The 14,150-nt window shown below is 43.3% G+C and overlaps 1 protein-coding gene across 5 annotated transcripts in view; it reads left to right on the forward strand.

Annotated features, from left to right (window-relative positions):
- Myt1 (myelin transcription factor 1) overlaps nucleotides 1–5,879 on the forward strand; it is a 64,499-nt gene extending 58,620 nt beyond the window's left edge. For 4 of the 5 annotated variants that reach the window (XM_005074567.4, XM_040733060.1, XM_013116591.3 and 1 more), the window contains 4 exons: nucleotides 186–277; nucleotides 943–1,046; nucleotides 3,520–3,663; nucleotides 4,032–5,879. In XM_005074567.4, the coding sequence (XP_005074624.1) occupies nucleotides 186–277; nucleotides 943–1,046; nucleotides 3,520–3,663; nucleotides 4,032–4,172 (481 nt within the window). In that variant the 3' untranslated portion in view covers nucleotides 4,173–5,879. The remainder of the gene's footprint in view (nucleotides 1–185; nucleotides 278–942; nucleotides 1,047–3,519; nucleotides 3,664–4,031) is intronic. The other variant, XM_040733059.1, reaches the window with a different exon arrangement.
- The last annotated feature ends 8,271 nt before the right edge of the window (nucleotides 5,880–14,150 follow it).

A 14,150-nucleotide genomic window follows, 5' to 3' on the forward strand; every position in this document is an offset into this window, starting at 1 on the left:
TTCAGGAGCCGGGCCACGTGGGCAGGGTAGTCTAACTCTATGCTTCCAAAGTACATTGCACTTAGTCTCCACTTTGATTTATGATGTGGATGAAATTATTGCACAAACATGAAGTCATGTGTGACAATCCACATGCTTTTTATATGTCCCTGAACTAGTCAGTGATGTGTAACTTCTGCTTCTAGTTTGTCTGGCTGTCCCAGAGCAACCTTTGCTGGAAAGAAAGGAAAACTCTCAGGTGATGAGATTCTCAGCCCAAAGTTCAAGACAAGTGATGGTGAGGATGCCCTTTTGGGATGTCCCTTCTTATCATTTTCTCTGTGCTGTGGGAAGGGGATGGGAATGTTGAGCTCCCCTGAGGATGATCCATGGTAGAGATAGTTCTTGCCCTGAGCCAACTGGCCTGTAACCTCTGCCCTGAAGTTCTCAAAGCCTGGGTCCAGGACCTCAGGGTTCACTTGATAGTCATGTTCACTCTGACCTTGGGTTTGGTGACTATATGGGTCAGAGTCTGATAGGAGGGTACCAAAAGCCATGTCCATGAGTTTGTGGACAGTGTGGCCCCTCTCACTTAGGCAAGGAGATTCTCTTTAAATACATCTCCCTTTGTTCATAGCAGTTAATGTCTGTGAAGAGACCTTTGCATCCCACAAAGGTAAAGGCATGAGGAAAATAATACTGTTCTCAGTTTCCAAGATTTCCCAATATTCATGCTCAAGAAAGGAGCTCAGGGCTTGGCAAGAGGCTAACTTCTGCACAAAGACCCCACTTGCTGTCTTCAAAGCAGTTGGACAGAGCCATAGCTGTCTGTCTGTCTTTCTGTCTTTTTCCTTTTTCTTGATTTCTTTCTTTTTCTCTTTCTTCACCCTCCCTCTCTCCCTCCCTCCTTTCTTTCTTTCTTTCTTTCTTTCTTTCTTTCTTTCTTTCTTTCTTTCATGACAGTGCTGGAGAATGATGAGGAGATCAAGCAGCTGAATCAGGAGATACGAGACCTGAATGAGTCCAATTCAGAGATGGAAGCTGCCATGGTACAGCTGCAGTCCCAGGTAGGTGGCATTACTCTACTTGGCTCTTCCCTGTCCTCCAGAACCAATCTGTAGATTGCTACTTCCATCAGTATCACTGATGCTGAACTGATGGAAACACAGCACGCAGTGCACTGGTTAGCTGCCCACTCACTGCATTGCCTGTGAGTCTTACTTCTAGGTGGCTGGTGTTAGTCATCCTCTTGGATCACTCCATTGGCAAGAACAATCTGTTAGTGTTGTTTCCAGTATTATTAGCATTGACAGCTCATCTGCTCTGTTCCTGCCTGGACCAGCACAGCCACACACCAGTGGCAGGGCTTGCCCATCCCCACCTAAAGAGCTCCTTGCTTTCCTCAATAGAATGTGGGTTAGATGAGAATCTTTCCATTCCCTTGTTCAGGATTTGTTCTTGGAGGAAAGCGTTTAGTGTTGAGTGCTGGTGAGCATGGCTGTTGCTTGGCAACAAGGCTACTGGCCTACCTTCTAGCTGCTCAGTGGGGCTAGGGCAGAGCTGATGTTATGTTGAGTGGCCCCTAATGTGTGGAGAGACAAAGAACAGGAAATGTACATAGAAACCATCAAGGGCAGAGAGGACAAATAGGAAAACAGCAGGTCCTTTTCTGGGGGCAGCAGTCACAACATGTTCCATTCCACACATCTTGATCTAGTTTCTCTGTGGGCTAATTCCACATATCAGGAGCCTGTGTATATGTAGAATCAATCATGGAGTTAAAAAGATCTTGTACTATGTGTCCTGTACATGTTGATGTGTTGTCCCCAGGATCACTGAAAGTGACAACAGGAGGGAAAGAAACTTTTATCTGGGACCATCACCATTTTCTAGCTATGTCTCTGGATATGTCATCTCTTAGAGTCCCCAGAGCCTTCATCTTTGTGATAGCAAATCTTTTTTGTTTGTTTGTTTTTTAGAGACAGGGTTTCTCTGTATTGTTTTGGAGGCTGTCCTGGAATTCACTCTGTAGACCAGGCTGGCCTCTAACTCACAGAGATCCCCCTGCCTCTGCCCCCTGAGTGCTGGGATTAAAGGCGTGCACCACCACCGCCTGGCTTTGATAGCAAATCTTATTTCTCTATTTGTTAAAACTCATAATTTTTAGGCTTATTTTTGTTAAAGATTTCATTTTTGTTTTTAATTACATACATTTGTATGTGTCTGTATGAATTTGTGCACATTTGTGCATAGCCCAGAAGAGAGCTTTGAGTCCCCAGGAGCTGAAGTTATAAGAGATTATGAACTGCCTGAATCATCTCTCTAGCTCTTTAGATTTATTTATTTACTTATTCATCATTTATTTATTTATTTATTTATTGTGTGTGTGTGTGTGTGTGTGTGTGTGTGTGTGTGTGTGTAAGTGCCTATAGAGGCCAGAGATGTCAGATATCCCTGAAGCTAGTTACAGGCAGTACTGAATTACCTGTTATAGGCGCTAGGATCCAAACATAGGTCCTCTGAAAGAACAATAGCGCTCTTTAGCTACTTAGCCATCTCTTTAACTTCAAAACTCATTTTTAAAGAGCCTGGTGTGGTGGTACTCAGCTAAACAGGAGGCTGAGATATGAGGACTGTATGAGCTCATAGATTTAAGAGCATCCTGGACAATACAGAGATATGGCACTGTCTTTAAACCACAAAACAAAGCCTATCTTTAAAACACTGATTACTTCTTTTTACTCGCATTCCTTTGGAAGTCCTAGCCTTCTAGTTGGCTGAAGGAAAAGGAATGCAGGTCTCTAGAACTACTTTAGCCACCTACTTTAGCACTCATCCTCATCTGCAGCTTCCAAAGAGAGCTCACCGTCCTTGTCTCAAGTCACATATCGTCTTCCCATGAGTTCAGTCTTTTACTCCATGAAGATGTACAATTAATCCCAGGGCTATCTTTTAACACTAGGAACCTCAGAAACAGAATAATTCTATGTAAGTTCACTGCCAGGGTGTGGAAGATGGAGAAATTTGTCTGTATTTAGCCTGGAGACAATGTGCCTGGAGCTGAGGCAGTTAGCTCACTGGTCTTTTGTGGGAGGAAAAGACTCAGAGGTAGGGGCAACCTAATACCCACAAGTTGAATACAATTATTCTTATCCTACAGAAAGTAACAGGAAGCCTGGCAAAGTAAGAGCACAGCTGGAATTGGCAGAGATTGAGCTGAGGGTGCCTTGGAGTCTGTGTTTTCACCCCACCACTAGGGTGGACAAGGCAGAGAAAGCCACATGTAGGGTTAGGTACTTGGTATACCAGCTCTTACCTCCTTTGGATAGAGGCGACTTCCAAAGGACCTTTACTCTCTCCATTCAAGGGCCAGGGTTCTATCATCTCTTTCCCTGGATGGGGTAACCCTCACGGAGCAGGATCAAGCTTCTTTCCCACTTAAGAGCTATGTCTTTTCCTAGACTACTGTGAGGCATGGCCAGTGCTTTCACAGCAAGCCAGGGCCAAGGGAAGGTAGCATTTTCTATGTCTCTGCAACAGATCTCTTCCATGGAGAAGAACCTGAAGAACATTGAGGAGGAGAATAAGCTCATTGAGGAGCAGAATGAGGCCCTGTTTCTGGAATTGTCCGGGCTGAGCCAGGCCCTCATCCAAAGTCTTGCCAATATCCGCCTTCCACACATGGTAGGCAGCAAATCACCTGTGGGTATTGCAGATGAGCTGGCAGATACCCAAGGGACAGTTCAAGGGTAGGAAGAGTGGGTATACTTCACTACTATGGTTATGAGTCCTTCGGGAAGGATCCTGTGGGAAGGGTCCCAACCCCTTGGTAGTGTTCTTAGTGCTCTGATAGGGTAGCTGTTGCTATGGATCTAGTCCTGAGTAGTTCATGAACTGGGGTAAAATGGGGTTCCAATGACGGTGAGTTTTGTTGCTATGAATTTTAGTTTTGGCAGGGGTGGGTTAGACCTGGGGTTGAGGCTTTCCAACTAGTTTCTACTATATGGTGTCCACTATAGTAGGGCCTGCTAACCTGGTTCTATATTCTCTAGGAGCCAATATGTGAACAGAATTTTGATGCCTACGTGAACACCCTCACTGACATGTACTCCAATCAGGATTGCTACCAGAACCCGGAGAACAAAGGCCTTCTGGAAACGATCAAGCAAGCTGTGAGGGGCATTCAGGTTTAGGCTGCACTGCACAGAGGAGTCCCTGCTCTGCTCCTCACAGTGGGGACTTCTGACTTATAGCTACTTCTAATTAGCAGCCTGGGTGGAGCCTTGGGCAGCTTACCCAAAGGGGAGCCTGGAAATCAGTGTCTCCTATGATGTCCCCATTAGACCCAGGCATGAAGACCTCTCTATGTGAGTGCCTGGGAACACTGAAGTATTACAAAGCGATTTATTTTTGTTTTTTGAAAGAAATCTGAAGAGCAGCTCAAAGTCTCCAGTGGAAACTCATGGACAAGGTTCTCAGGGAAGTTTTGGAGTTTGCAGCCACAGTATTCCATTGTCTGTCAAGGTTGGGAGGGCAGCCATGGACTTGGTGGGTGTTAGTCTCAGCAGGAGGGCATGCCTAGGCTTCTGGCTATGCTCACTGAGGCCCACGTGGCAAGTATGTTTTGTGTTTTCATTTAATTCAGCTTTGTGTTAAAGGTGCACAATGCTCTGCTTCAGAGGTGAATCTAGGAACAGGCATTCCAGATGGCAGTCTACACAGTTGATGAGCATCATAGAAAGTCAGCTAAAGGTATTTTTCACTTGGAGGCCCTGAAAATCAGCCTCTTGCCTGGGCAGCAGATGCCTGTAGGGCATGAAGAACTGCTTCCTCCTGGCTCCAGTATTTAAGCCCCTGGCCTGGGCTCTAAGTCCAGGACCACTGGGCCAGGCCTCTGGTTTCTGTACTTTCACCCAGGTGCTAGACCCATCATTGTTATCATTTCCTGTGTAGGCTCACTCTGTATCCAAGGTGACTGAGATAGGGACAGTGAGATCAGAGGTTAATTGTTAGTGGGAGTCCACCAAGAATTCACTTCTTTTTTAGATCCATTCAAGATGTGAAAAGGGTAATATTTTAATTTAATGTGTTAAAAACACAATGTTCTTAACGTGTAAATAGAGTCCAAGTCAATTGTGACTGCAATTCCAAATTAGTATTTAAAAGTAGAGAAATTGCACTTCCTGGAAGACACTGAAAGTAGCTAGTTTATTCTGTAAATTATTTAATTTTGTCATGATATAAGTATTTATATTCATACCCTGTTATGTTAATGTTTGGTATTTATTGTTTTTATTTATTAATTTTATACTATTTCAACTAGACTACACACTAGGGCACCATAAGAGTTACATAAGTTAAATCAAAACAAAAACATTTATTTGACTATAAGATAGGCCACAAAGAATCTTGATATAACTCCTAGTTATAATTTTGATGCAACTGAGTTATTTTTTATATATTTTGTTATTTATTCTTTTAATAATGGAATTTTTTAAAAAAGTATTTTGTAACTGAGGAATTTTGATAATTTGGGTTTTCTCCCCATTGGTCCAGCAGAGAGAAAGGTGTTCTGGTTTTCTTTTTCCCTTTGGGTTCCTTTTGTCAGGCCAATAACAGCAAATGGAATTCTGTATTTATTATTATTTATGTGTAGTGCAGATGTGTGTGCTCTGGTGTTTCTTGTGTTGCATTTGTGGAGGTTCTTATGGATGGTTCATGTTGCTGTGAGGGAGTGCTGGCCACGATCAGTTCTAGGCAGTTGCCTGGACTCACTGGCCAAGCTGCCCAGGACCCTGATACCCCAATACTGTGACCCTCCTTCCTCAGGAAACACGTTGGACCCACAGTACTTCGTGGTGTGTTTGGAGGGTGATTTCTAATAAAAGTCTCACTGTGCATAGGTGCTGTGGTCTGTGAGAAGGCTGCTACTCTGCTCCTTGTGCTTCAAGGAGTACTGTGTGGGTGGTCATGGTAAAAAAAAAAAAAGGCTCTTCCATTTAAGTCTTTCATCAGCCAACACTTCTGCTGGACCTGCCTTCCCCCAAGTGTGGTTCTTCAAGATCTAACTCACTGCAGCCAACCTTTTCCCATTAGCCTAGCATGTCCAAATCATGTTTGTTTTTTCCCCAGGAGTTTTCTTTTAGAGTCAGAAAGAAACAGCCATCCTGCTTGAGTTTCTAGATTAGAGGTATGCAGTGTACCTGTGCTTCCATATCATCTTTCTTAGCCACCAGTGGATGAGAGTTTAGACATTCTGGAGGGAGGCAGAGGTAAGAACTGAATTAGAAGGTAGAAGAGAGAGCTCTCTGATGACCTCAGAGCTATTAGATCTAGTCATGCCTGAACACAATCTACTCTTGGACTTTCTCTATGTGAGGCAGTGGGTTACTTTTATTTATTTTAGCTCTTGTGCTTTGGCTTTTTTTTCCTTTCAGAGGCGCCTTTCCACTGTTACACTTTTGTGACAGGTGGGTTTCTAGTTTTCCCAAGTTCAGATTTGTATTTAAGACAAGCCATATTCAATCTGACCTCTCTAGGCACATTGCCTGGAGTTCTTCTGATAGAAAGATGACAGAACCCATCTTTCCTGACAAATTCTTAGAAATGCTGGACTTTATTTTCAGCTTCTGTTCCAGTCAGGTACAGAAGGCTCTGGTTGGTGGGGCCACACACAAGTGGACCATGCAGAATCTGCATAACTGTGAGGAAGAGCTTCTGGGGATTTCCTTTATCAAGGCTATACCACAGATAGTAGTGATCTGGGGTTGCAACGCTTCACATGGACATAGGTGCTATGACATGGGCTAGGGTGTGGGCAAGCAGAGCATCTCAGCTGCAAACTGAGCTCATCCTAGGTTATGAAAACTAGGGACTGTAATGGTCCTTGATGGAGTAAAAGAGGAGAGGGTGTTGCCAGGACTCCAATATGGCTGCCCACAGAGGTAAGTAGCTGAGACTAGGACTGTGGAAGAATGAGATGCCATGGGAGAAAAGGCTTACATCTGCCCTCACGTGAGAATGACAACCTTGTATTAACCCTATTATATCACTGCCCACAGTTTTCTTTCTTTTGATTTTGAAGCGTTGTTTAGCTTGTCATATACTGTCAATACTACATGTCAGGGGAACTGCCCACCCCGGTCTCCAACCTAAAGCCTCTTCATAATCATATACAGCATGAACAAACATCCTAGGAAACACAAGGGTTTACTTGAAGAACTTCCAAATAATTCCAAAGAGCTGAAATGCCAAAAAATCACCAAAGTCTGTGAAAGTAGTTTGTGAAGGGCAGGAGCATATCATCTTAGTGAGTTTTGTGAAGACCTGATGACACATCTATCTGCTCCTGTCTTTGTGGAGCTTTCAAGTACTACACATAACTAAGAACACAATGTAAGGAGAGGAAGACTCCAGCAGTTACTGTCACAGCTGTAGTGGATATGTGTGTATGGGACTTTAGAAGTAGGACAGAGGACGTTAGAAGTAGACCTGTGGGCAACTGAGGAAAGAATAGTACCTAGTTCCAGGCTCTAAATGAAGTCCTGGTCTGTCTGATGCACAACTCCCTTTAGCAGCAGCTCCAGCCCAGGGCTGGCCAGGAAGTGAGCAGGTGGAGGCCATGACAGAATGATCAGATCTTCCTTTGGCTTCCCTAAGATGGGTGGTTGTTAAAACTACTAATGGAATCCATGTTTGGGATTTGGCTGATGGTTTGTCATATAGGGAGTTCTTAGAAAGAGAAATCCTAGGAAAGAGAACCCTTTCTTTTTAAAGAGGTTCAAGTGTTTGGAGAATTGTTTTGATCCTATAGCTCTTTTGGAGTTTTCCACACCCTATTCTTTTAGTTCCAGGATTCTGGGAGGAACTGGGAGTCCAAACCTTAGTGTCTTTTTGACCAAAGTGCTCGGCTTTTGGACTCTACAGTACCCTGGGCTCCTGATGGTTAAGTCCACTGGACTCAGCAGGTCTGAACCTGGACATGGCTCTGCAGGGCAAGCAGTTCTTCCAGCCTCAGGAAGGTGGGGACGTGGCTATTTCCAGGGTGTTAGAAGGATGCACAACCACACAGTTGGCAGTGGCATGAGAGGTTCAACACTGGGAAGATGCTGCCTCTTGCTCAGAGGGACTGGCCAGTTCACTAGTCTGCTGGGTGCTGGGAGGGGAGTTACCTTGAAGTCATAGCAGATGCCCTCTAGAGTTCATTTTGGTGAATTCTTCCCATAGTGAAGCCTTTCCTCCCGACTTGTAAATATCCTCTTACTCTTTCAAGAGAATAAACTTCTAGTTTTTCTACAAGGGAGGGATCATTCTACAGTTGTGATTGGGACCTGGGGATCTGCAGTTTCTGAAAACATTTGCCAGTATCATCTTCGTTTGAATACTTGTGTATCTTCAGCAGAAACTAGTGCTGCTAGTTCTTGGAGTGGGGGCTAGGGATAGATTCTGTTGGTTCTGAGCTTCCTATACTCTGGCTAGAATTCAGCAATATGTGCCATTTGTCTCCCATTGAACAGTTTTCTGGCCTCTAAATACATTATTACCTCTTCTCGAACCTCCCCATTCCTGAAAGTTTATGCTTTAAAAGCTGTTATTTAAGCTGAGTAGCAGTGGCACATAGCCTTAATCCCAGCACTTGGGAGGCAGAGACAGGTGAATTTCAGTGAGTTCCAGGCCAGCTTGGTCTACAGAATGAGTTCCAGGGCTACAGAGAAATCTTATTTCTAAAAACCAAAACCAAAACCAAAACAAACAAATAAAGTTGCTATTTAGATGAGTTTTGAGAAGGAGTGAAAAAAGTACATTTGAACATCTGCACTCTTTCTCTCCAACTGGATGCTGGAGGTCACCAGCAGGAGACTGCTCCCTATACAGAGAGAGATCATCTCAGTGTATGATCAACACCTCCATTACGGACTGGAGCCTCAGGCTTAGGAGAATTTGCCCATTAACTACTTATAAGTAGCCCATTGGGGTCTGGTATAGTGCAGGTGTGAAAGGGTTCCTACTTACGTGATTGTGGGCCTTGCAATGAAGATGGAGTCTACTATTCAGGGGTTGCAATCTCTATGCTGTTCCCTTTGCTATACCTAAAAGGAGGTAGAGTGTGGACTTTGTCAATAAGAGCTTCAGAATAAGTTAAAGATAGTAGAACCCACAGGACCCCTTATTCATGATTATGGATATCTCAACCAGTCTGAGGCTGCTGACTTGACAGAGCAGTGCTCCACGCTGTCCTTCCTGGCTTCTCCTGTAGTCCCCTGCCTCAACTGCTTTCTCTCAGTGTCTGTAATATGCAAACAAGCCAGAGTGCTGACTTATCAGAAGCCTGACTTCTCTTTCTTTCCCTCCCACACCTGAGTTGCCCTTTAGGGCTGCTCCTTGGAGGCTTTTCCCAGCCTACATTTGGGCCTTTTCATCCCTGTGGCTGATGTCTGCAGTTGAGTGGAGAACTTCACATATCTCCCAAGGCTACCTATCTCAGCTTTGACACCTTCTAGAGTTCCATGTGGATATTTAACACCCCCAGTGACTAGAGCAGCTCACTAGCTGCTCTAAGTCTGAACCTCCCTGAATTAAAAAAGTCACCAGTCTATAAGCTCCTAAACCCCATTCATTAAAGATCTCACGGCTACACCAGAGTTGCCAAAATGGACCACCACTGTGTCTTCTTGAAACACGTACCTGGATTGCCAACCCTCGAAAGGGCCCAAAGAGGGCAAGTGTACAGTAGAGGAAGAATGCATGGCTATTTGGGTCTTTCATAAGTTAAACATGCACATGTGTACTAGGGCATGAGCTGTGCCCTGCAGACGTGGTGCACAGAGTTTCCTGAACTCCATGGTAACCCCCTTCCTATAACAGACATGACAGACAATCAAGGTGTCTATTTGTGCTGGTTTGCATTACTGAAGGCTATCTATACTTGTAGCTCCACAAACCATTGCAGGTCTCAAAGGATACACTCAGAACCCACAAGGTTGGAGCATGTAGTACAACTTCACTCCCTATGGAGTTACCTCAGAACACCCACTAACATCAAGATGAGAGGCGTGGGGCATGGGCAGCCTTGCTTTCCTCACAAGAGTCCAAGGAGAAGAGGCTGAGCAGGATAGTGCTATCACATCCTTAGCAAGTGAGTGTTCCTCATAGTACCTACTCATCTCTGCCCCAAATTGAACACATTATTATTTGTTTATTTCGTATCCTGTCAAACATGTTTTCCTTATCTTTAGCTGCCATAGCTCTCTTTATAAAAGTTCAAACAGAAGAAGACAATATGATAATATTTAGGGCTGAAAATAGTGAGTAGAGATAAAGACCAAGCAGAAGTGCTGGAAAATTCCATGTGGGACCCTCAGCCCCACGCTTTGGAATCCTTGACTCCTTCAGGCACCAAACCTCAGCCCTGAGTAGGATGGAGAGAACAATAGACTGAGTCTAAACTGAACCCTTTCACCTGTACAGGCTCCTGCCATCTCTCAACTACTTGTGATATAGGCAGGGAGATGGTCCCATTTGCAGATGGGGAAACTGAGGCCCAGTAAACTTCTCTGAGTTGTATAGAGACTGGTTGTGTTGACAAGACTTGCCTGTGGGCACTTCATTCTAGGCCTGGTACTTTAGATGACATGTGGTAATGGATACTTGAGACCATTTATTGAAGAGAGTAGGTGCTACCCAATCAGCTAATCTTCACAGAGTCATCAGACACAGTGGGTTTTCTAAGAGGCCAGAGAAAAGGGGTTGCAGTGGATCCCAGGTCAGCAGAGGAAGACGTGGATCATATGGGTAACTTTCTCCAGCCTCAGGAAAGCTATGCACTTTCTAGATACCCTTCAGGCGCTGCAGGAGTGGACAGGCTGATGCCATTGTTTCCTGGGTCCAGAGCAGATTATCATTATAGGCAAACAGCACACAGCACTAAGTGAATGGTGGGAGAGACCGCTTAGGGAACTTCGGTACCAGCCTTAAGTGACTGGAAATATCTGGGTGGGTGTTGGGACAGGGATTGGGAAAGTGTACATGGTGACTCATCACACAAATGCTATCCTTGGACAGCCTGTGTGGAGCCAACTTGGAGCTGACCTCTCAAGACCTGGCAGATAACCAGGTATCTCTCACTGTGCCTGGCAACCTGCCTTTCACAGTCAGTGGCCTCAGGTCACTCACCACATCTGACATTGAAAGGTCGTACCAGGCTTGCTTTACTGTCTCTGCACTTCCCATCTATGCTAGCAATCATGTTTGACTAGAGTCCACCCTGGTGTTTTGTGACTACCAGATATCTGACCATGGCTACCACATGGGCTTGGGACCACCACACAAGACCTGGCTGATACCCATAGGTGTCTACTGTATGGACCCATCTCTTGGTGCCACCTTCTCCTAACTATGGTGGGGCTAACATCAGCAGCAGTTTCCAGCACAGCTTTTACTTCCAGGGACCCTCCTCTTGAGTTTCTCTCTTATAGCTCAGAAGGGGGATTCTGAGCTTTTGAGAGTGAATGCTAGAGATCTTGGATCCCACCGCTTAAAAGTGTCCCTCGTCAGGGACTTTTGTAGCTGGCCTTTGTAAGGACCCCATGTCAGCAGGATTTCAAATATGAACATATAGTCCTTATATAGTCCCAGCCATGGTGACACAAAATTGATACATGCAGACACTTTCCAGGGCCCATGTAAGACTAATTATTAGAAAAAAATAGCTTTAATATGAGAAATTATTTTGAAGACCTTCCCTTCCCAACTATTCCACACATGTGTTTCTAGATCTGTATCTTCATGTAGTAGCTATGTGGTGAATAGCAGAGAGACTTTGGTACCTGTCTGAAGATTGTTAATTCCATTCTAAAAAAAGCAAAAAAAAAAAGAAAAGAAAAGAAAAGAAAGGAAAAAAAGAAAAGAAAAGAAAGAAAGAAAGAAAAAAGTATTCCTTCTTTCCTTAAGGGTGACCTATTTTGGCTTCTTCCAATTCAGTTGTGAAATGGCGACACCTTGTGGCGTATTTTGTATCTTGTCCTATTTCTGTTTCCAGTTGCCCAGCATTGACTCTCCCTAGTAAGGTTCTTAGGATTCTGCTACCCTCCTCCAGGATGGCACTGATAAAGCCAAGCAGTATTCGATGCATGTGGGCAAGCATCCAGAGGACAGAACACTAAGCCTAAGGTAAAAGCATTCAGAAGAGACATCAGAAGGGTGGATAGGGAAGAGGCTGAGGACAGAGTGGTTGCCACAGGCATGAGATTTAGGCAGTATGAGGCATAGCCTATCGGGTTTCCTGTGGTCAGCACTGAAACTGTCCCCCCATTACCAAGTCCTGAGCAAGGCAAAGTCATACAGCTACTATCTGGTGTTCAGTCACAGAATACCTCAAGAGCAGGGTTTCTGGCTGTGAAATTCCATTGTATCAAAATAGTTTACCAATACTGTAATTGCTAAAGCAATACTAGACCATTATAAAAAAACAACTGCAACAGAGATAAATACGGTAAGAAGTAGTATCCCTAGCTAGTGCTGGGATGCAAGAAAAGAACTGTCTCTCACATTTAGCCTGAGTTCTTGTGCCTGTTCTTTTGTGTACATCTTTAGTTCCAGCTGGATCACGGGTTTCATGGCAAAACAAAAACAAAAACAAACTTTCTTATTTCACATTTTATAGGTCTGCTACTGAGGCCTTTTTTTAGTTTTCTAATCTAACAGGTGTATATTGATATCTTATGAGTTTTTAGAGTCTGGAAATTTTGTAATTAAAAAATTTCAAATTTGAGAGTTTTATGTTTATAGATAATTTCAAGAGAAAACAGTTTCATGGATTCCCCACCTTCTGCACAGACACTCTTGATCTTAATAACTTACATTAGTATATGTTACTAAAATTGACATTAATGTATATTACTGTGAACTAAAGTCTGTAGTTTACCTTAAGTTTCACTCCTGAGACTGAACATTGTGTTTTTGTGGTACTGGGTAATCATTTTTCTACCATTGTGCTACATCTATAACCTCCTGGGTTTTGACAAATGTTAATTACATGTTTCTACTATTACAGTATCATACAGCATCATTCACAGTCCTAATAGTCTTTCATGCTCTACCCTGTCTCTTGCAATCACTGAGCTTTTTAGTGTTTCTACAATTTTTACTTTTCCACAGTGTCATATCATTGGGATCACACAATACATCATAGCTTTTCCACAAGGGTTTATTTCATTTAGCAGTTAGCATTTGGAAGTTGGACAGATAGTTTAGTTGGTAAAGTACCTGCCATGTAAGCATGAGGACCTCAGGTTAGATTTCTCAGCATTCACATAGAAAGCTGGGGATGGTTCAGAACTGGGAATCGAAAACAGGAGGATCCCTGGGGCTTGCTGGGTTATACTCCAGGTTTAGTGGGAGACACTTGTCTAAAAAAAATAAGGTAGAGAGAAATAAAAAAAGACATTAGATATTGATCTCTGGCATCTACATGTATGTAGCATATGTGCATGTGTACCTATTTACATACATGTGCACACACAAGCACATATACATGCAAACACACACACCAAATTAAAAAAATTGGTTGCTTCCTATGTTTGGGGATTACACATGAAGCTGTTATACTACCTATGTGGTAAATATCTAGGAACTCAAATGTTGATTTTTTTTAACAGTCTTTTGTAGCCTTGAATAGTCTCATGTAGCCCTGGCTAGTCTTCAACTTATTAAATAGCCAAAATATGACCTTGAACTCCTGATCCTCCTTCCTCTACCACCAAGTGCTGGAATTACAGTTGTGTGCCATCACATCTTATAAGACTTTGCTTAGTTCAGTAAGGAACTGTCAAACTATTTTTGCAAAGTAGTTTTATTATTGTTCATTACCACCAGCAATGAAGGAGATGTGCTGTTGCTCTATGTCTTCACTAGCATTTGCTCAATTACAAATTTTACATATTTTGGCTATTCTAACAGGTGTGTATTGATATATCGTTGTTTTATAAATCTGCAATTACCTGATGATACATGATGTTGAGCATCTATTTATAACACTCACTTGCCATCTGCCTATTTTCTTTGCTGAGGCATATGTTCATGGGTTTTGCCCATTTCTATTTGTGCTGTTTGTTTTCTTATTGTCGACTTTTAATGACCTTTTAAAAATCTTTTATCAGACCTGCGTTTTGAGA

Source organism: Mesocricetus auratus, unplaced genomic scaffold, assembly GCF_017639785.1.
Source record: "Mesocricetus auratus isolate SY011 unplaced genomic scaffold, BCM_Maur_2.0 Super-Scaffold_100028, whole genome shotgun sequence".
NCBI classification, from domain to species: domain Eukaryota; kingdom Metazoa; phylum Chordata; class Mammalia; order Rodentia; family Cricetidae; genus Mesocricetus; species Mesocricetus auratus.